We start from the raw sequence: 21386 nt of genomic DNA, 5'->3' as shown, positions 1-21386 counted from the left end.
GGACCTTTACACTTAGTACTTCCAAAAATAAACGTATCCGTTGTTGTATTACAAATGCATACATGGTGACTATTATGCCGTTTTTAGGTTGATAAACAACAGTGTGAAATTGATGTTCACTATATTTAATAATCAATATTTCTTTAAAAAAATCGTAAATCATTGAAGAATTCGAGAAGAACACGACAATATATAATAACAACCACTAAATTCTAATAGAAATAATAATTTCTTTTTGACACTTTTTCTACGCTTTCAGCCATTTTGTACCCGCCATTTTGAATTTTGCAAATTTGATATCAAGTTCCTAATCAACATACCAAAAAACCCCTAGTACCTGATTTTCATGATTTTTTTCTTAGTTAATTTCATAGGTACATCATTTGACAACTGATTTTGCAGGTCTTTGTTATTAATAAACAAATAAAAAGTTAGCATATAATACCAACCGGTAGACTATATTAGAACATGTTTCAGATTTTATGCATCTTTATGGAAATTATTCCTAGACAATGCTTCTTTTTTGACTCTGTTATAAAAAGAAATATTTCGATGTTTCAGTTTGGAAAACTGTTGTGTCAGATCAAAAGGAAATTTACTAGGGTATAAAACCGAAAAGAATCACGCGTCACGTCACACGTGAATTTAAGAGTGAATATATTAGATACACAAGTACATCTAACAGATAAATAACTTTTATAATTTAAGATTCAATTCTGCCTATTAACTAATAGAAGAATTCATTTAATTTTTTTTTAAAAGTACTACTTTAATATACAATGTAAAGAAGTTTCACTTCTTAAGCCTGTACACTAACACACGCATGCCCGTTTTTATGAATACGTTAATATTTTTGATAAATCGATATGACAAATACATTATTGTAATTGGTATTATCCCATTTATTTCTATTATATTTACCTGTCTGACTTTTTCGCCTTCTTCTTAGCCTTTTTAGGAGGTGGCTCCCTATCTCCTAGCAAATTTTTGTCACACCTGTAGCTTAGATGACCTTCTGCTCCACATTCATAGCAAAAACTCTTATCTGGATAAACCTGGAATCAAAAATGGGCATACTGTATTCTACTATACGCTCTTAAGTTTAAAATGTTCACTTAGAAATTATATTAAGGATCAATGTCAAATATAATGCGGATGAAACGCACACGGATTCTGTTTGGTAATTACATTAGACATACTTAACACAACATTAATCATGAAAAACATTACCCTTGATAATACAATTGTTGTTACCTTTATATTTTATTGTTGATGTGAAATACCTATTTTTTTGGTAATGTATACTAGGTGTGTGGCCAGCGTGCGAGTATTCACAGAAAATGACTCTAAATAGGAATAACTTCGGGTTGTATAGGGTTGTTCGGAAAGTCATTTCGTTTTTTTCCGACAGAGGATTTAATTGTATTCTTTTGCACCCAAGTTCACATTTAAGCCGTATAATTTTTATATGCTTTGAGAGCTCATATAGCAAGGCTTGTGTGTGAAAAATTCCAATTAATTCTACGCAGTAGTTTTTGGTTGGTGCCCTTTTAAATATGGAGAGCGATAAGCAGCATTTTCGACATATCTTACTGTTTTACTACAGAAAGGGTAAAAATGCTGTTCAAGCCAGAAAGAAATTGACTGATGTGTATGGAGAAGGTGTGTTGACAGTACGCCAGTGCCAGAACTGGTTCGCTAAATTTCGATCCGGCAATTTTGATGTCGAAGATGCACCACGTTCGGGAAGGCCGGTTGAAGCTGATAAAGACGCGATAAAGGCATTAGTTGATGTGAACCGGCGAATAACAACACGTGAGATCGGATTGAGGTTAAATTTATCAAATTCAACAGTTTATGACCACTTGAAAGGCCTGGGATTATCCTCGAAGCTCGATGTATGGGTTCCCCATGTTCTCACAGAGAGAAATCTGTGTCGCCGCATTGACGTCTGCGATTCGCTTCTCAAACGTCACGAAAATGATCCGTTTTTGAAGCGCATCATCACTGGGGACGAAAAATGGGTTGTATACAACAACGTCAAACGCAAGAGGTCATGGAGCAAAAAAGATGAACCGGCTCAAACCATTTCCAAAGCCGATATTCACCAAAAAAAGGTGATGCTGTCTGTTTGGTGGGATTTTAAAGGAATCGTTTTTTTTGAGCTTTTACCGGATAACACAACGATTAATTCGGAAGTCTACTGTCATCAGCTGGACAAACTGAATGATGCACTTCAACAGAAAAGGTCAGAACTAATCAACAGGAAAGGTGTAGTGTTTCACCAAGACAACGCGAGACCTCACACAAGTTTGGTCACTCGCCAAAAGCTTTTACAGCTTGAATGGGATACAATGCTACACCCACCATATTCTCCAGACCTGGCACCATCGGATTATTATTTGTTCCGGTCACTCCAAAATTTTTTAGACGGTAAAACCTTCACCTCAAATGAGGAGGTCAAAAACCTCCTCGATCAGTTTTTTGCCAGCAAAGACCAAAAATTTTATGAGCGTGGAATTATGCTACTACCAGAAAGATGGCAAAAGGTGTTGGACCAGAACGGTCAATATATAATTTAATAAAGTATTTGTTTATTATACGAAAACTGTCTTTCATTTCCACAAAAAAAAAACGAAATGACTTTCCGAACAACCCTATAGTTTGATTTAGCCGTCTAGTTTGTTTTTTAAATTTCTACAAGCAAATTTGACTGTAAATAACACCCTATGCAAAAATACAAATACACTCGTGGCTGAAAATACAAATGATACGGGTGCAGCAACTATCCCTTTAAAATTTTTTACACTTGTCACATGAGAAAAGTCAGCGTTTCCTGTTATTTCGCGTGAACTATTTTGGGGATTGTCTTCATATTTAAAATTGAGGATTTCGTCCCTACAGCGTCATAAGAATTTTGACACCAAACCCAATCAACTGCAAATGTCAGCTGATTGTAGGAAAATTCTCCGTAAGTTGGTGGGAATCAGTTGCTTTTTTTTTGTAATATTATTGTTAACGTTTGGTAATTGTGCATTGAAATTTACAGTTATAAATTACGTGTCAAATAAAAACCATTGATTTCTTACATGGCATTTACATAACGTTAGAGCGTATGCTCCCATGTTCCATGTGAAGTTGACCTAATATAGCCCCATGACGACGATTATTATGTTGTTTTCAATAGAATAAATATATAAAGGCTACGGAATATTTAGAAGTGGTTCACAAAGAAGTCTGGCCACCCAGTATTCTGCATAACTTTAGGAAAACCACTTTAACACTTATCATGTGTTAGGATTGTAAAGCTCGTACTATATAATACTAGTAGTTTTATTAACTTTAATTTCCAATAACCAATCATGAACATGCACCTATATATAATAATTGCATTTCCTCGTACTTTCTTCCTAAACACCAATCATGAAGATCGAAGGTGACATGACAAGATGCGAGCACTAGAAATCATATAAAATGGGCGAATGAACACGAGAGAAATCAGAAAAGCTTCCTCTCAGACTATTACTTTGCTGCAAAGCTACCCAATTTAGCTGTAAAGATACCCAAATCTAGCTACAAAGCTACCCAATGTTTCCCGCCAGATTTTCAGAACTACGTTCATTATGAGCCGGTGCAGCCTCCTACAGAAGACGCCACCGAACAACAGCACCACCGTCGCGCCATCGTCCCCCGGTGCCGCACAACATCCCAGTAATTGAAGTCCCTCGGAACCCCGCACCGACAACAGTAGTACCATCGATCGCCACTCGTCCTCCACCGCCCACACTAGCAAATCCACTGCCTCAGCAAAAACCTCGACCCCAGAACACTCGATGTCTTTTACAGGAATTGTTTGGCTCCTGTTCGAACAGTGATTGAAAACAAAACTAATTGTGCGATTTTTTCATTTATTAACTCATTCCTACCCAGGGCAAGCGGGCCGTTTGCGACCCATCTACGAAAAAAAAAAAAATGTACCTCGCCGTTTTTCGTTTTGCACGGGGTAGTAATGAATCGATTGTATATGGTAGGCTTACCGGTAGCGCTCTGATGTGATTTTAGTACATTTTCCGCCACTGACCAGTAGCAGCACCTAATTGATTTTGAAGATGGCAGAGGCGACTTTGCGCTCTCGTCAGTAGTAAGTAAAAAAGCCAAGTGTTAAAATAATGTATTTTATATGTATCTGTCATAAAAGAATATCGGCTGAGTCAGGAAAATCGTTTATATAATTTTTGGTTTGTGATATATTAGTGACAAAAGATAGGGTGGGTTGGGAAAAAACCGCCCGACAATTTTGATACTTGATTCGTCGCAGGTTGCGATTTTTTAACACTATCAAACTATCATAGAAAACGAACGTTGAATAGGTTTTTAGATAAAATAAAGCAAATAGTAATTACAATTTTGTTGATTATCGCAACTAAAATATCATGTTTGCCCATATTACGGGCGACAGAAATTGACAACCGCCGCAATTTTGGCCGAAGAGCTTAATAAAATGTTGTAATTAGTTCTTTTCTTCTTTACATAAAATACCATTTTAATTAAAATTTTTATATGCTTACCGAAAGCTTACCTTTGGCATGTAGATTAAGAATACACATATCTGTTTTAGAAGCTGTCTCTAAATTGCACTTTCACTGCAAAATCAAGCTGTCACATAAAAAAAGACGTAAAAAACACTTTCTTGTTGAAATAAGCGGATTTTTTCGTTTGTTAGGTACGAAACAATGCCTTAACCATCCGTTTCACATGTATTACACTGTGTTGGGATTCGCTTCCAGCGGGTCGTTTACGACCCACGTCATAATTTCAAGTGTTTGAACATTTTTTGAGTATTTTGACATATATGAACAAGTTCAAAAGACAAAAACAAAAAATTGGAAAAAAACAAATTCTAGGGAATGGGTTACTTAACTTCATTTTGGTTTTATTGTTATTATTCGCATTTATGTTATGTTCTTATTTATTCATAAATAGTAGTTCGTACGGTAATTAAATGTTTGGTCAGTGTTCGGCCATTCATCTAATAATACCGTTCATCACGAATCAATAAACGAAAACGGTTATAAGTAACAATACATTGCCAAGTGAAAATTGGCAAGGGCAAACCAAGAATGTTCATTCGGAGGATTCTTAGTGCAAACAAGTATAAAGTTATTCAGTTATCGAAAAAGAATGTCTCGCAATGACTTGGGCTAGGAATATGTCAAAACAAAATTTGTGCATCGATTTATAAAATCAAAATCACTATGTATTAACGAATTTATACTGAAATTTTGAAATTACTGTTGTAACAAGTTGACTAAAGCAGATTGAAAATTAATAATTTGAAACCACTAAACTTGCATTTTGGTCAAATTGTAGGCAACAATACAATTGAAGTTTTTGATGAAAACTTGTACCATCAATACACAGTGAACAGCCGATATAGATGTGAAGTATTAGCTCAAAACAAACCGAAAATAAAGGAAAACAAGTTAATCGTCAGAACATCGACAGATGAATTTCCACTGGTTCACGAAAACATCTTTGTCTAGCTGGTAACACAAAGTCAACATATCGTATTTAAACAATACCAAAATTAGGTGTTAATTAGGTGCTGAGATTAAAAATTAAGTGCTTTTTAACTTACACTGCAACGTAATACTCATTTAAGCATATGAAGCTAAAAGCTGACATATTATCAAATTGATATGGCTTAATTTGGCCTGATATGACCAATTTCCTTATCAAGTCATAACAGGAAACATGAAACATACACATGGGCATACCAAACCATAACAGGTCAGACATAGACTACCATGACGCTATGTCAGCAACACAAATTTGAGTGTAGTACCTAATTAGCACCTAAACAACTAGTATCCGACCGAAAGAGGATTTGCTACCGAAACCGTAACCGAAATCGAATCTTCGGTATCTGTTTCAGTTTCGGCCGAAACCGAAACTGTTTCAGGCATGTTAACAATCTATTGTTTACTGAAATTTGGCTTATATACACTTATACAGATAGTTTAAGCGTGTTAAATAAAATAAAAAAACAATAATTGAAGTATGTGAAAAAATAGTAATTTATTTGAAATAAATTATTTCTTTCGATATTACTGCTACGAACTCTTCCAAAATCAACCGAGCGACGTGCAATAATTCAAGAACGCAGTTTCGGTGCGGCCGAAATTTAGTAAATTTTGCTGCCGAAACTGATCTTTTGAATCTCAAACGCGCTGTTGAGGCGGCAGGTAAAAATTGATCTGTGTTCTGTAGAAACTGTCTACGACGCGCTGATGAAATCCAAAAAGACCGAAACAACGATTCGCGTCTGGCAGTTTCGACAGAATACTGAGCACATGGAATTTGTTTTTTCGATTTTGGTAACGTGTCTATCACGTAATGGTGAGCTACGCCGTGGATTCAGTTCAGCAAGTAGATATCCATTTATTTAAATCGACCTTTTTGAGCATAATTAATTGAAAATAAATGAAATTTAGCATTGCACTACACATGGCGTTTATCGCGCCATTTGTGGTATTTTATAATACACTCTTGAAAATAACAAAAATATGTATTTTTGTAGGGTTAAAATCAATGCATTAGCAAATTAACTTTATCCTTTTCCTAATTATTTTGAGGTCGTCTGTAGTGAGTAAAGTTAATTCAAAAAATTAGTTCACTAATGCAATATGTATTATATTATTCATCTTTTTATAAACGGATGTTAGGAAATTTCAGTGCGGAAAGGTTAAATTTGCACAAAAACGTTTAGGTAATTGTACAAGACATGTAAATTATTATAGTTATCAAAAAGCTTTCAGCAGTTGTTGCAATGTGACGATGAGGTTTCCGATGTTGATATGCTAATAGACACAAAATCCCTCATTATTCTTTCCCGTATATTGGCAACTATATCGAATATAATAATATAATTTGACTTACTGATGTTAGACAAGCAGTAGTGATCAATGTTCTTGTTAATAAATTGGTTACTTATTTTATTAGTACCTACAAAAAATACATACTTGGACGAGTAAGGCATTTGAGGGACGACGCATTTTTATCAACAATTATTAAACAATACATACGTTTCGCACGCGACATTTGAGAGTAATTTATAACATTCATTATACCTACCACTACTGTTAACTGGTTAGCTAAAAAGGAAAAACAGGAAATGAGTCACGGTATTTACATAGGTAAATATGTCATCACATACACTACAATCCACCCCCACAACCCCAAATCGATAGGACACAGGAGGAGCCGTTTGTTTAGATAACTACCGTTTTAGTAGGGGAGCTCAAGCGGGGATTTTGCGAGTTACTCGAGCGCGTCAGAAAATCATATGGGGAGAAAACTTGCACCCTGTAATATACTCCTACCATATATGAACCCTTAATATAGTGGGGTGCGTTGAGGGCAACCCGTAAGATTAGTAAAAAAAATCCATCCTCAGAAAAACTCTAGCGCGTGAGCTTAAGAGAATCTCATGATTTTTGGAAACTGTCATGTCCCGACCATGAAGAAGCGGATACAAAAGCTGTATTTTTGGCTTGTCAAATGAAATAAAATTCTACTGTTACTATCAGAACTTCCGATACAGACATCGTTGTAATTATGTTAGCCAACATGGAACACATTACATCTTCGGTAAAAGTCTGGTTTGATCTTGGAGTAGATAAAACACGCCGATATATCGACATTTCCGCTCTTCGTGTGCTAACGGGATGTGATTACAACCCAGCTTTTTACAGACGAGGCAAAAAAAGACACTTTAGAGATTTTAATGGGATTTATAGCTTTTCAAAAAGCACTTGCAAACTTGGGTTCTGAAGCTTATCCTTAAGCATTATCTTCCACCATGGAATCTTTCATCTGCCATTTGTACGGATTAAAAAAACTAGATGTCAATAGTGCTAGAATGGAAATATTTAATAAAACGTACAATGTGACTAATACGTCTCAGCCCTTTTCATTAAATGTGCGTAATTACGACGCTTATAATTTGCCGCCTTGCCGAACAGAGATACAGCAACATTTATTGCGAACAAAATACATCGCATGCTTGTAGAGAAATGCGCACAATCATATTCTTACGGAGATGTCACCAACAAACTGTGGACAGAAAAATGTGGATGGAAAATTAGAGCCAACTTGGTTCATTGGAAACCAACTTCCTGAAGCATACGAAGATATCGTCATAACACCTGACATTCTTGGAGATATTTTTGATTCAGGTACGTTTCCTTTTTAATACTATTTTATCATAAAATTAATACAAGATTGTAAAGTATCATAACGTATCATAAAGTTCACGGAATCGAAAAAGTGGGAACCAACTTCGAAGAAGAATTCAGTAAGGATGAAGATTAATATTTTGTATCTACTTTATTTTGTATATATAAATCGTTATGGGCAATTTTACTGTTCCCGACAAGTGGCGGATTTCTTCTATGTCCATTGATACAGCACACTTCGGGCGAGCAGGTTCCTGCGATGGTCAACACGGTGATTCATATAGAACTTGCTAACTTACCTGTGCTCTGTTGTTACACATATGAGAGTGTATTTTACATTACAAAAATATATTTGTTCTTCTTTTCATTTATTAACAAATCAGGAGTGCGATAAGTGACCTACTGTGAACGCTCTTATTTTGTTCCGGCGAAATTGCTTGTTCCCCCGAGTAATGCAACTATCTATCCCGTAGGAATTTGGACTTGTGAGTAAACAATTTTAATTATATTCTATACTGCCTGTTTGATCTGCACCACAATTAGTATTTTGGTTGAATCGTTTCTAATTTTGTAATAAAAATGAGTCGCAAAAGTCGCGAAGAAAGACATTCGAAAGACAATTCAAAACGTTATCGTCATAATGATAGTGATAATAGTAGATTTTTAAGACTTATAGAAAATAAATTTGAGCAATTAGCAGCTCTAGGATCGCGATATACTCCGTCACCGCCGCCGCCAACTCTACCCGAGCTGATGCCGCGTACGGCGCGGGTTTGTTTGCAGTAAAACCAAACTTATTCACCGCGATTCTCGACACCGCTCATCGATGAACCCAGCTCCTCGCGAGGTCCGGTATCGTCCCGTGAAACTTCAGCTCCAGCACAATCACCAATCCAACGCTACGTTGGCCGCATGGAACAGATATCCGAATTTGATGTGTCAACGGATAGTATTACTATATGTCAGTGGTTAAACAAAATCGATTCGGTTGGAGAACTTTATGGATGGGACGATAAGACACGAATATTTTGTATGCTTAACAAACATACCAGCAATGCTAAATCTTGGTATGACTGCCAGACAGAAGTCAAGGCTATTTGGCAATATTGGAAGGAGAAGCTGATGACTGCTTTTCCTTCGGTCCGAAGTGTTGCCGCAATAATGAAAGAATTCGTAAACAATGAAAGGCAATCTAACCAAGATGTTGTAACCTTTTATCATAGGAAACTTCGTCTCGGTAGACATTGCAATTTACCAGACAACACCATCAACGACATAATTATATCAACGCTCAATAATAATCTATTGCAGGTCAGCGCACAAGCTGCCGGATGCAAAACAACAGAACAGTTATTAAAATTTTTAATCGAATCTGACCATTCTAGCTTTCTAAAAATAACAAACAACACTAAACATGATGCTAAAATAAAACCAAAATTACAGTCACATAAAAACAGTATCAACTGTTTCACATGTGGAAAACCAGGTCATAAGTTTAGAGATTCAAACCGAAGTGAGACGTGTACTTATTGTAAACAAACCGGCCATTCGCGAAATAAATGCTACAAACTAAAATCAAACTCAAACACGACTAAAATAAATTTTCTTTCAAAAGACGACGATATCATGTACTGGCAACAATCAATCAAAACCAAGTGTCAGCCTATATTGATTTTGGTAGTGCCTGCAACATCATGAGATTGGACTCAGCAAATACCCTTAATTTACAAATAGACCATAATAAAGAAATAATATTACAAGGTTATGGTGGGGCAAAAATTGTGTCAATTGGTGAAGCAGAAGCAAAAATTGCAATCGACAATGTTCAATGCAACGCGCCAATTGTAATAGTCGACAACAAATATCAAGATTTGCACGTAATTATTGGTCGTGCCCTTACTGACTTACCAAAGAGCAAACAGCCTAACATTCCATGATGATGAAGGTTCCAATTTAACAACATACTTAATCGATGACATCACGAAATTTCCCCTAAAAGTGAATGAGGAAACAAAGATACCTCCCGAAGTAAACCGTATATAAATTTGATGTTCTCTCCTAAATGGAACACTACAATCGAATTTTTCAGAACAACAGCAGGGTGAAAACAAAATCATTGTTCCATTGAAAGATATTGAAATAATAAATGGCTTAGGACATCTTACAATTTTCAATTTGAGTAAAGTGACAGCTATAATCAAACCAGGACAATGCGTAGCAAGGGGAATCTCTGTGGAGCAGTCCTCAGAGACTGAAGTACTCGTGAATTCTACAGCATTGACCACTGATGAAACAATTAAGCTGGACAAGTTGCTGCATAAATTTCAGCTTTGTTTCGCAAAGAATAACTCAGAACTGGGCAACACCCATGTAGAAATGATAATTAAATTAACAAGTGAAAAACCTGTTTGTTACAGGCTTTATCCGTTATCCTATCATGAGAGAAAACAAGTTAGAGAAATTGTTGATGACTTGTTAAAGACTGATATAATTGAACCCTCAAACTCCCCTTACGCCAGTCCAATTCTTTTAGTCTCAAAAAAATCGGTGAAGTAAAGATGGTCGTTGACTATAGAAAATTAAACACCGTCACTGAAAAAGACGAATACCCACTACCCCGCATAGATCAGCTGGACAGGCTAGCGGGAAACAAATGGTTCACCACCCTTGATCTAGCAGCAGGCTATCATCAGCTACGCGTAGCAAAGGCCAGTAGGCCCTACTCCGCCTTCATTACGCCAGACGGGCATTACCAGTATAAGAGAGTCCCCTTTGGCCGTACAAACGCACTTGCAGTATTTCAACGGGCTATAAACGAAATACTCGGACCGTTACGTTACCCTTAGAAAAGATTGCTTCCATAAAACAGTCAGATTGGATTGAATCTGTTCAATATATGGACGACGAATGCAAATCAATAAAGCAACAGGTAGAAGCAGGAAGTTGTGAAGAGGATTATTTCCTTGTTAATGGAAAGCTATGTCGAGTGGTGAATGGAGACAACAAAATCGTAAACCTAAAGATGTAAGATGGCGCATCAGCAATTGTACCATGATGATAATAGACATCCCGGCATTAAAAAAGTATTAGAGGCAGTCAAACAAAAATACTGGTTTCCCCAAATGAGTAAATTATAACAAAATACGTTGAAAGCTGTATAGACTGTTTATGCACGAAAAGACCAACCGGCCGACGACGGAGACGTCTCCATCCCATCACAAAGATCTGTGTACCATTCCATACACTTCATTTAGACCATTTGGGACCATTTGTGAAAAGCTTAAACGGAAACGCATATTTACTAGTCGTAGTGGGTGGTTTCACTAAATTCACATGGTTGGAAGCCGTACCTAATACAAGCTCTCAGTATGTGACACGAACCCTTGATTTCTTGATTAAGTTCTTCGGAGTACCAGAACGTATTATTACAGACCGGGGTAAAGGATTTACCAGCAAAACAATGCTAGATTTTTGCAAAGAACACAATATAAAACACGTGCGTTGTGCTACGGCGTGTCCAAGAAGTAACGGGCAAGTTGAGCGCTTTAATTCAACCGTGTTAGACGCTATATGATGGCCTCCGTAGGAGACGAATACCACAAATGGGAGAATAAAATAAAATCGGTTCATTGCGGGATTAAGGGTACAATCAATTCTAGTACAGGGAAAACGCCTTCCTAATTACTATACAGGTTCAGTCCTAGATTAAAATTCGACATAAACATAAACGAAACAGATCAGGCAGACAATTACAAACAAGATTTTGTTTTTTACTCGTTATTCGTGGTATTAATTAATAAATGGTATGATGGGTCTCTAAAGGCCTTAGAAGTTGAAAGACACTTTTCTTGACATTCATTCAGACATTCAAAATGGTATGGTGGGTCTCTAAGGGCCTTAGAAGTTGAAAGACACTTCTCTTGTCATTCATTCAGGCATTCAAAGTGGTATGACTGGTCTCTAAGGGCCTTAGAAGTTGAAAGATACTTCTCTTGTTATTCATTCAGGCATTCAGTGGTATGACTGGTCTCTAAATGCCTTAGAAGTTGAATGATACTTCTCTTGTCATTCATTCAGGCATTCAAAGTGGTATGACTGGTCTCTAAGGGCCTTAGAAGTTGAAAGACACTTCTCTTGTCATTCATTCAGGCATTCAAAGTGGTATGACTGGTCTCTAAGGGCCTTAGAAGTTGAAAGATACTTCTCACGTCATTTATTCATGCACTAAAGTCAGACCAACGATATTATGAACCATCTAACCCTAATAGTAAAAATAAAATATATGTCTCAGTCGTGTGATGGGTCTAGGAACCCTAGGGATTGACAGAAACTCCTCTTGTCGCTGACTAAATTAAAGAATAGAATGCTTCGCGCACTATAAACGGTTCATTAAACTATTCGTTTAGAAGTAGCAACATAGTTGATTGATTATCTTCTACATCCAGGAATGGTCCCGGGACGTGACCAACGCAGGATGGCCGATTGTAAGATAAATCGTTATGGGCATTTTTACAGTTCCCGACAAATGGTGGATTTCTTCTATGTCCATTGGTACAGCACACTTCGGGACTTTGTCGAAAACAGGCGAGCAGGTTCCTGCGATGGTAACAACAGTAACAAAAAAGAGAAACACCAAAATCATGTTTCTTTAAAATTGTCAGATTAACAGTACCCCTCTATATAATTGTCAGATTATCATCCTGGAGGACGAAGAAATCAAGTTGATCCCTCTGCATAAAAATCTGACGCGCTCGAGTATGTCAAGCTCACACTTTTTTTTTACAATTTTAAAAATTAGCCATGACTTGGTCACGTTTAAATCGTCAGTCATTTGAATAGGACACTTTCTTGAGTTCACTTTACATTGACCTTGAATATCTGACACGCTCGAATAACTTTTTTTTTTGTTTTTCCACCTCTCTTTACGCCCACCTCCCTTTAGTTAATCGTCAGATTTACATCTATAGGTTATCAGAAAGACAAGCACGATGGTGGCTACAGGTTCTAGATTATGACTTCGAAATCAAACAAGATGTGCCATGTTGATGTACTCAGCCGCAACCCCGTAACTCATGATATAAACCTGGTGGACCCAACTGAAGCTGATTTGATTGTGCCCGCACAGACACAAGACGATCAAATTAATAAAATCAAAACCATACTTTCAACCAAAGAAAAGAACCAAAATACCAAGCAGTATTTTAATAACTTTACCCTTAAAGACGGTAAAGAGTACAAACAACTGACCGATAAGAAAGTGGCTTGGATGTTACCGAAATCGTGTCGTTGGCAAGTTTGCAGATTATGCCACGATGATTCTGGCCACTTCGGGTTTGAGAAAACCCTCCAACGTATCACTCAAAATTATTGGTTTCAACGGATGAGTCGGTTCGTAAAGAAATACGTCCAAGCCTGTTTTAGCTTACTACAAGCATACTTAACATACTACAAGCGACCGACAAGTAAAAAGGAAGGGGAAATGTACCCCATACCAAAGGCAACAGTTCCTTTTCATCCGGTACATCTGGATCATTTAGGACACTTCGAAACCACCAGAAGACATAACAAATATCTTCTGGTGATAGTGGATGGTTTCACTAAGTTTGTCATTTTAGAAGCGCTTATAGACACCAAAGAACGCGGTGTCACAAAAACGTTGAGGAAAGTTATGTACTTATTTGGCGCGCCGCTGCGCATCATCACTGATAGGGGCACAGCCTTCACATCCAAAACAATTCAATCATTTTGCGAATCCCACGACATCAAACACATTTTGAATGCGGTAGCAACCCCAAGGGCGAATGGCCAATGTGAGAGGGTTAATCGCACCGTCCTCAACACCCTAGCTGTCACTGCAGCAGGAAGCTGACCAGTGGGATACATTCGTAAAGAAAATCCAAGGCGCCATTAACTGCACAGCTAATAAAAATACAGGTGTGTCCCCTTTAGAGTTACTGGCCGGTCATAAATGGCGAAACGTCGCCGAGGCAAAGTTACTTACCTGCGTTCAGGAACAGCTTGAAGGCATTGACTTGCAAGAAGTAAGACAAAATGCCAGCATACGCATACTCAATGATTAACAGAAACAAAAAGAAAGGTTTAACAAAACACGAAAAAAAGCGAAACAATATAATGTTGAAGATATGGTAATGGTCTTGAACACCGCGTATCCAGCGACAGGCTCCAGCCACAAATTAATGCCTGTTTTTAAGGGACCTTTTAGGGTCACGAAGGTCTTACAAAATGATCGGTATAGAGTACAAGACGAGAAGGTATGAAAAAGTACAAAACGGTAGTTGCCGCCGACAAAATGAAGTCGTGGATAGTACTAAGAGGTAAGCAATCCATCGGCACTGTCCGATAATTATCTTGGACATCAAAACGATGATGATCCAAGATTCGAGTATGAAATGACAAGGGTCGTTTCATCATAAATTGGCAAGGGCCAAACCAAAGGTTGGAAATGACGAGGGTCATTTTATTGTAGATTGGCGAGGGTCAACCTAACAGTCCAAAATTTGGAAATGACAATGGGTCATTTCCCTTGTTCTGACAAGGGTCAGACTAGTCTCTTGCTCGCAAATGACGAGGGTCATTTCTCCACAGACTGACAATGGTTAGTCGTAGAGCAAACATTTAAAATGACTAGGGTCATTTCAATTCGGACTGACAATGGTCAGCGACGAAATGAACGTTTCGAATTAATGAAAACCATTCGTAACACTATTAATTGACAAAGGGTCAAAATTATTATGATAAAGAAAGTAGGCAAAGAATGACGATGGTCGTTCTTCACCACCCTCACCATGGTTAGAACGATGGTCTGAATCGTGGTGATGCTGTTTTCTGACACTAATTTCACAAAAGACTGGTTCAATAACGTTAATATCATCATTCTTCTTTCATAGATGCAGAGAAGGGTCTAGTTGAGGGATAGTTTCACCTGAGCCACCTAGGGACAGGTGCCTCGTCTACAGGATGGTCGAATGTAAGGCGTCCAGCATCCGGCAGACGAGATAAGGCGATTTGTACATATTCTTGCAACCACTTGAAGGCCAGGACCATTACAAAGAACTGATTCATTTATTGATTTATTATAAACATCGCGATTACCCATATCGTCACGTAGCCACTTGTATATGTACTCATACTGTATTATTTCATAGTTCGAAACATGACTACTTGTAAACTAGGCTTTGATCGTGCAAGTCGGACGCTGGCAAATATACGCATAACGGTTTAAGTAGCATTTTTATTAATTACCCTCACAATAGATAAGAGGAAAGAAACCAGTAACAAAGTAAAAAAACAGTAAGCGATGGCTATAATAGTAAGGTCTACCAGAAGATGGAGCAATCCAATACACCCATAATGACGAATATAATGATAAATGTGTTTAAAAAAACTGTTCAACGTTTCAAACAATTTATTATTATGTTTATGAAAGATATGGGCTAACCGACATGTTCTTGTATTTTTAAGCTGTTCCATTTATTGAATTAATACTGCGAACAGTGAGGTCATTGTATATAAAATGTATTGTATGATTGTATCAATGTCCTGACGAAGACACACTTGAATTTTGTCTGCGAATAAGATATGTTGTGATTTGAATTTGTATTGTTGCAAGAAAAATGGTGTTTCGTGAATAAATATTGTATTTGTAATTAACAATAAATATAAACAAAGAAATAAAAACCATCGTGGAATTCATAAAAGAACACGAAGACTAAACGAACGAAAACTCTTGGTCAGAAGTAGTGAAAAAACAACAAAAAATAAAGTAAACAAAACTAAGCAAGAAGTGGTAGGTGAAGCAGAAATTGGGGCACTGAAAACTATTGCTAAAAAAGGTTTCCAACGACCATTAGTAAAGAACTGGAAGAATATGTAGATGAAATTTTCGGAAGTCATAGTAGAACAGGAAAGCATGTCAAAGTATCCTGTATATTATGCTTCATACAATGTCACAATCAATCTAGCTAGAGGAAAGTAACGATCTGTTACTACGTAATTGTCAATCCTAAAAATCAAAATAAAGTGAACATTATCACCTGTGAATACTTACAAAATTCTCATCTGAAGTTTTTATGCTTTACAGAGACACGATCACAGGATAAGGAATATTGCATTCCTAAATACAAAATAAGCTCATACTACTCCAGGTCTACTAAAAAAGCAGGAGTGACAATTTGGCATGATGAAAATATCCAGACAACACCCATAAAACTGGAAAAATATTGTGTTGATCAGATAACAGAAATATGCGGGGTAGAGTGGCGACCCAACCCCGAGCAAAAACTAATTGTACTAACATGTTATAGGCCCCCCTATTCATCAGTTAACAACTTCAACATATTCATTAGAAGCTTACGTAATATCATGAATCACTTATATACACCAAAACTAAATCTAATTTAACAGGAGACTACAATCTAGGTAAAATAAATCAGGAAAATAAACATAATACATTACATGATGAGCTAATAAGCTACAACTTATCCCAGATGGTCAAGGTGGAAATATTCTAGATTTAGTGTTCTCTAACATCACAATACATTGTACAAAGTCCTTGATAATATCATTTCTGACCAGAGGACGGTGATGGCTAAGTTAGGTATACACAACAACAACAATGAAACAATTATTGTGAGAAACTTCAGCATCAGTAATATTCAGAACTTTAAAGAGCAACTGCAAATGCATGATTAGTCCTATATATACAACAATGAAAAAGTAGATACCGCCTTCAATGAATTTTATAATGTATTTCTGTATTTCTTTAATATACACTTCCCAAGGAAAAGTAAACACAGTATGAAGACCAGTAAGTCTTAGATGACAGAAGAAATCAGAATTGCAAGCCAACACCTTAAGGAAATGCACAGATTGCGGACCACAAACTGGATTTCACAAGAAGAATACAAAGACGCTAAAAATAGACATGTAAAGCTATTAAAAAATACAAAATAAACTTACTAACAGAACAGAATTGAGAACTTTAGTGACAAATCTAAAGAAATGTGGAATATTTCTAAACTAATGAGCAATAATCAAAAACCAAAACAACATAACATAACAATAAAAAAAAACCGAACCCTTATCAGAGATGCAAAAGACGTGGCAGACAACTTTGCAACATACTTTATTGAAGAACCTAAACAAATAAGTAACACTTTAAACAATAAATATCGATACAATGAATGCAAGAAAAATCAAACAAGTCTATTTTTAAGTCCCTTCATAGAGGATGAACTCCTTCAATTACTTAAAGAAAAATAAAGAACAAAAGATCAACCGGCCCAGATGAAATTCCTCCATGGCTAATTAGACAGGTCATAGACGACATCAAGGAACCAATATGCCACATTGTAAATCTATCATTCCTAACAGGAAAATTCCCAGACAAATTAAAGATCAGCAAGGTGATTCCAATTTTTAAAAAATCTGATAGAACAAATATGGTGAACTACAGACCTATCACACTATCACAAAGCTTCAGTAAAATCTTTGAATATCGCTATCTACATCGACTAGAAACACCAAATATACAACAAAATTCAATACGGTTTTCAAGCAAAAAAATTTACTGAAATGGCAATAAATAAATTTGTGACTGAGTTAGTAGACCACCGGAAAATAACGAGCGCCCAATAGGAATATTCTGTGATTTCAGCCGCGCCTTTGGTTGCGTGAAGCATGACAAGCTGTTATACAAAATTGAAAAATTAGGAATCAGAGGTATCGCAAAACAGTGGATACAATTATTCATAACAGAAAGAAGACAATCGGTAGTAGTCACACAAAGAGACTCGAATGGGACAATAAAATATAAATCCAAAGAAGTAATAACAGGCATAGGCGTACCACAGGGGTCTGTACTAGGTCCTATCTTAATCCTGCTGTTCGTAAGTGATTTTGAGAGCTGCCTAAAAGGTAAAGTATCTGCAACCCTATACGCCGACACTTCCTTAATTGTGTCACACAGAAATGATATACACTCGGACAAGTATGCAAGGAGATACTCCATGAGGTAAACGATTGGCTTAAGTGCAACTCCCTACATTTAAACAATAGTAAAACAAATTATATGACATTCCATACTACTCAAAGCAGAAATGTAACACAACTGAATATTAACATCGGTAACAATAAAGAAAGATTAGCGCAACAACTATACATGTGTTACCATTGATCCAACATTTACCTGGAAAATCCACTACCAAAACCTAATCTCAAAATTGTCACTTGCTACCTCATTAGAACCCTTAAGCAGATATTTACGACAAAACAGTTACTTTGTGAGTATTGCGCGCAAGTACACTGTTACTGAGGATCCTCTGTAATGGTACAAAGTACAAAAAAGAATCCTACGATGCATGCTTGGAGTAAATCAAAAGACTCCGTGCAAGGACCTGTTTCGGAAACTGAATATACTAACTCTAACAGGTCAATACATCTTGGAGATGAGTACAATTCATAAAACCAAAGCACAATACCAAAAAATAGTGATATGCATAACTATAACACAAGGAGTAAACAAGACATGCACAATAAAAAACTCAACTTGTCAAAGAAACTATTGAGGGAAATGGGAATAATCATATATAATAAACTACCAAATGCAATTAAAACACAAAACACAAGAAAATTCAGGCAATCCCTAAAGCAATGGCTTATGGAGAAATGTTTCTATGACCTAAGAGAATTGTAAGACCACAATAATCGTAATTAGAATAAGACTTTCATTATTGCAATTACTACTTTTATAATTTGTATATTGTTATATTTTATACTCTACATTATATTTTTATACCATTATTCCTATGTATCTTAACGCATCCTATACGTAAAACTTGTACATCAACGGAAATAAAGACTATTATTATTATTTCCCTGGTCTTTTCAGTTTACACTGGTAACTTTGAGCAAGTGAAGACGGGCTAATGCCAAAGAACCTCACTCACATCTTTTGCAAAATGATATTGAAACCATTTTCTGTACCTTAATTTTATACAGCTAACATCTGCGCACTATTCCGCATGTCAAGAATTACTGATTTCTGTAGACTTATGTACGTAAGCTTATGCAGTTTCAACTCAGAGAGGCCAGCGTGTAATGTTTTAGGTATAACCGCCTATTGATGATATTATTATTGGAATAATTCAAACTGTGTTCTGATTCCACATTTCTTTTATTTCATCTGCCAAAGGAATATATTTTTGAATTTTCTCAATGTTTATGTTTAAGATTTTCAGTGTTTGATACAGCAACATCTATTAGATAGGTTGTTTTAGTTTCTTTGATGGTCAGTGTCATATCAGGTCAGTTATGATTAACTGTTTTGTCTGTAATTATGTCTCTATCCCAATAAAGCTTGGTTACGTGGTTTTCTAATACATTTTGTGGTTGGTATTTGTAGTACGGCTCTATCTGATCTATGAGTTATGATTTTTATAATTTATGTTCGCAATGGTGGAATTTTCGAAACTAAGTTTTTTGTTCGAATACCAATCTAATGTAAAGGTTCTGGTATGGGCTACAAACTCTCATCCTATAGAAATCATTAGTACCAAATATACCAGTGTTATTAGAATAGAAATAATGTTATAACTGAAAAAAATCCTCTGAGCCTTACTCAGATTTTTTCGTTGGAATCTGTGTTGTATCATTACGACAGTCTCAAAACTATGTATGAGACATCTGCCAGTAAAACTAGGCATAAAAGTATACAATTGCCAACTAGAAAAAAGGCTGTTAGTAATAAGTGTAGCTATTATAACTCTATAAAAGTCTTCAATAAACTACCTAATAGTTTAAAAACATATAATCTATTGATTCTATTTGTAATACTTGATAGTCTAATGATTGTGGCTTCGCATTTCAATGTTGATACAAATAGTACATTTACCTTTGTTACTAATTTTAAAGTCTACATGCAAAATATTAATTTAGATTTAATTTAGTTTTAAGTTATTATATTGTTCTTTTATCAGTCCCACCAACAGATTATAGTATTTATCTCTGTGGGGGTACATGGATACTTTATAATCTATGTATTTTGTATTTGCTGGTTAAATAAATAAAAATAAAAATAAATTAGTAAATTGTCCAAAAAACAAACAGTAAACAGCTAGTAAATCTAGTAAAATAGATATGCCAGTTAGCACATCATACAATACTAACACTATGAATATAACTGTCTATCATTTATACAAATGCACCATGAATCTCTCAGCCTATTTTTATTATTTTTCATATTAATTTACAGGTTAGTTTTTAAATGAAATGTAACAGTTTATGAGAAGAAAGTGTGGTGACTTTCCAACTTTTACTTGCAACAGCTGCTTTTGTAATAATAAGCCACTCTTTGAAAACTACAAAAAACTTGCTGCAACTAGATTTTATCATAAGTATCATTAAATTCCTGGTTTTACCTTCAGTATAAAATAGTCAGCAGGTAAATAATTTCACTATCTTTATAACTAATGCATACTACATTTACACAAACAGAATATTTCCACTTAATTAAAATATTTACCCTTTTCCGAATAAACTCAGTACTCCTACCATTATCATTCGCAATGCTTGCTTTTAATGTTCTTCCAAATAACTACAAAAATTTCTGGCAGTTAACAGAATTGTTACACATTTACAATATACTTACTTCCTTCATGTGAGTATTTTCTACACACTTTTTGGCGTCTTCTCTACATAAGTACAAGAGAAATGCAACGCCTCTACTTTTCTTGCTTGTTCGATCTTTTAACACAGTCACTCTGTAAACATAATAAAATATGGACCTAATTATGGTCATGGTGAAAAAATTTATTAGACGCAAACCTTACTAGTCGACCATATTTTTCAAATATTTTATGAAGATCATTGTTTTTCAATTCGTACGGTAGATTAGATATATACACCGTACTTTTACTGGGCACTAAACCATAACTCATTTTATTTTACCAATAACATACTTCATGTCCATAGATAACAGATATACATAAGGTAATAGATGCTCGACTCGAATGCGGCTGATATGCGCGCCCTCCAGCATGATTAGTTAATAACAAATAAAAAAGGCGCGCACTTTAAATGTTTTAGTGAGCTGTTGTTGTGGATAGTCATTGTCAGATTAACAGTACCCCT

The 21386-nt window shown here is 35.9% G+C and overlaps 1 protein-coding gene across 4 annotated transcripts in view; it reads right to left on the bottom strand.

The window, feature by feature from the left end:
* Nucleotides 1–21241, bottom strand: part of LOC108734270 (zinc finger CCHC-type and RNA-binding motif-containing protein 1) — a 35475-nt gene extending 14234 nt beyond the window's left edge. The window contains exons 1-4 of one of the 4 annotated variants that reach the window (XM_025978964.1): nt 21081–21241; nt 20905–21016; nt 20779–20850; nt 922–1055 (exon numbers count right to left, since the gene is read on the bottom strand). In XM_025978964.1, the coding sequence (XP_025834749.1) occupies nt 922–1055; nt 20779–20850; nt 20905–21016; nt 21081–21193 (431 nt within the window). In that variant the 5' untranslated portion in view covers nt 21194–21241. Of the gene's footprint in view, nt 1–921; nt 1056–4579; nt 4880–20778; nt 20851–20904; nt 21017–21080 lie in introns of those variants that run through there. The other 3 variants (XM_025978963.1, XM_025978965.1, XM_018465750.1) reach the window with 3 other exon arrangements.
* Nucleotides 21242–21386: the final 145 nt, after the last annotated feature.

Source organism: Agrilus planipennis, unplaced genomic scaffold, assembly GCF_000699045.2.
Source record: "Agrilus planipennis isolate EAB-ADULT unplaced genomic scaffold, Apla_2.0 scaffold77, whole genome shotgun sequence".
NCBI classification, from domain to species: domain Eukaryota; kingdom Metazoa; phylum Arthropoda; class Insecta; order Coleoptera; family Buprestidae; genus Agrilus; species Agrilus planipennis.
The sequence above is the reverse complement of the archived record's forward strand: the minus strand, read 5'-3'. Positions and strand labels throughout refer to the sequence as shown.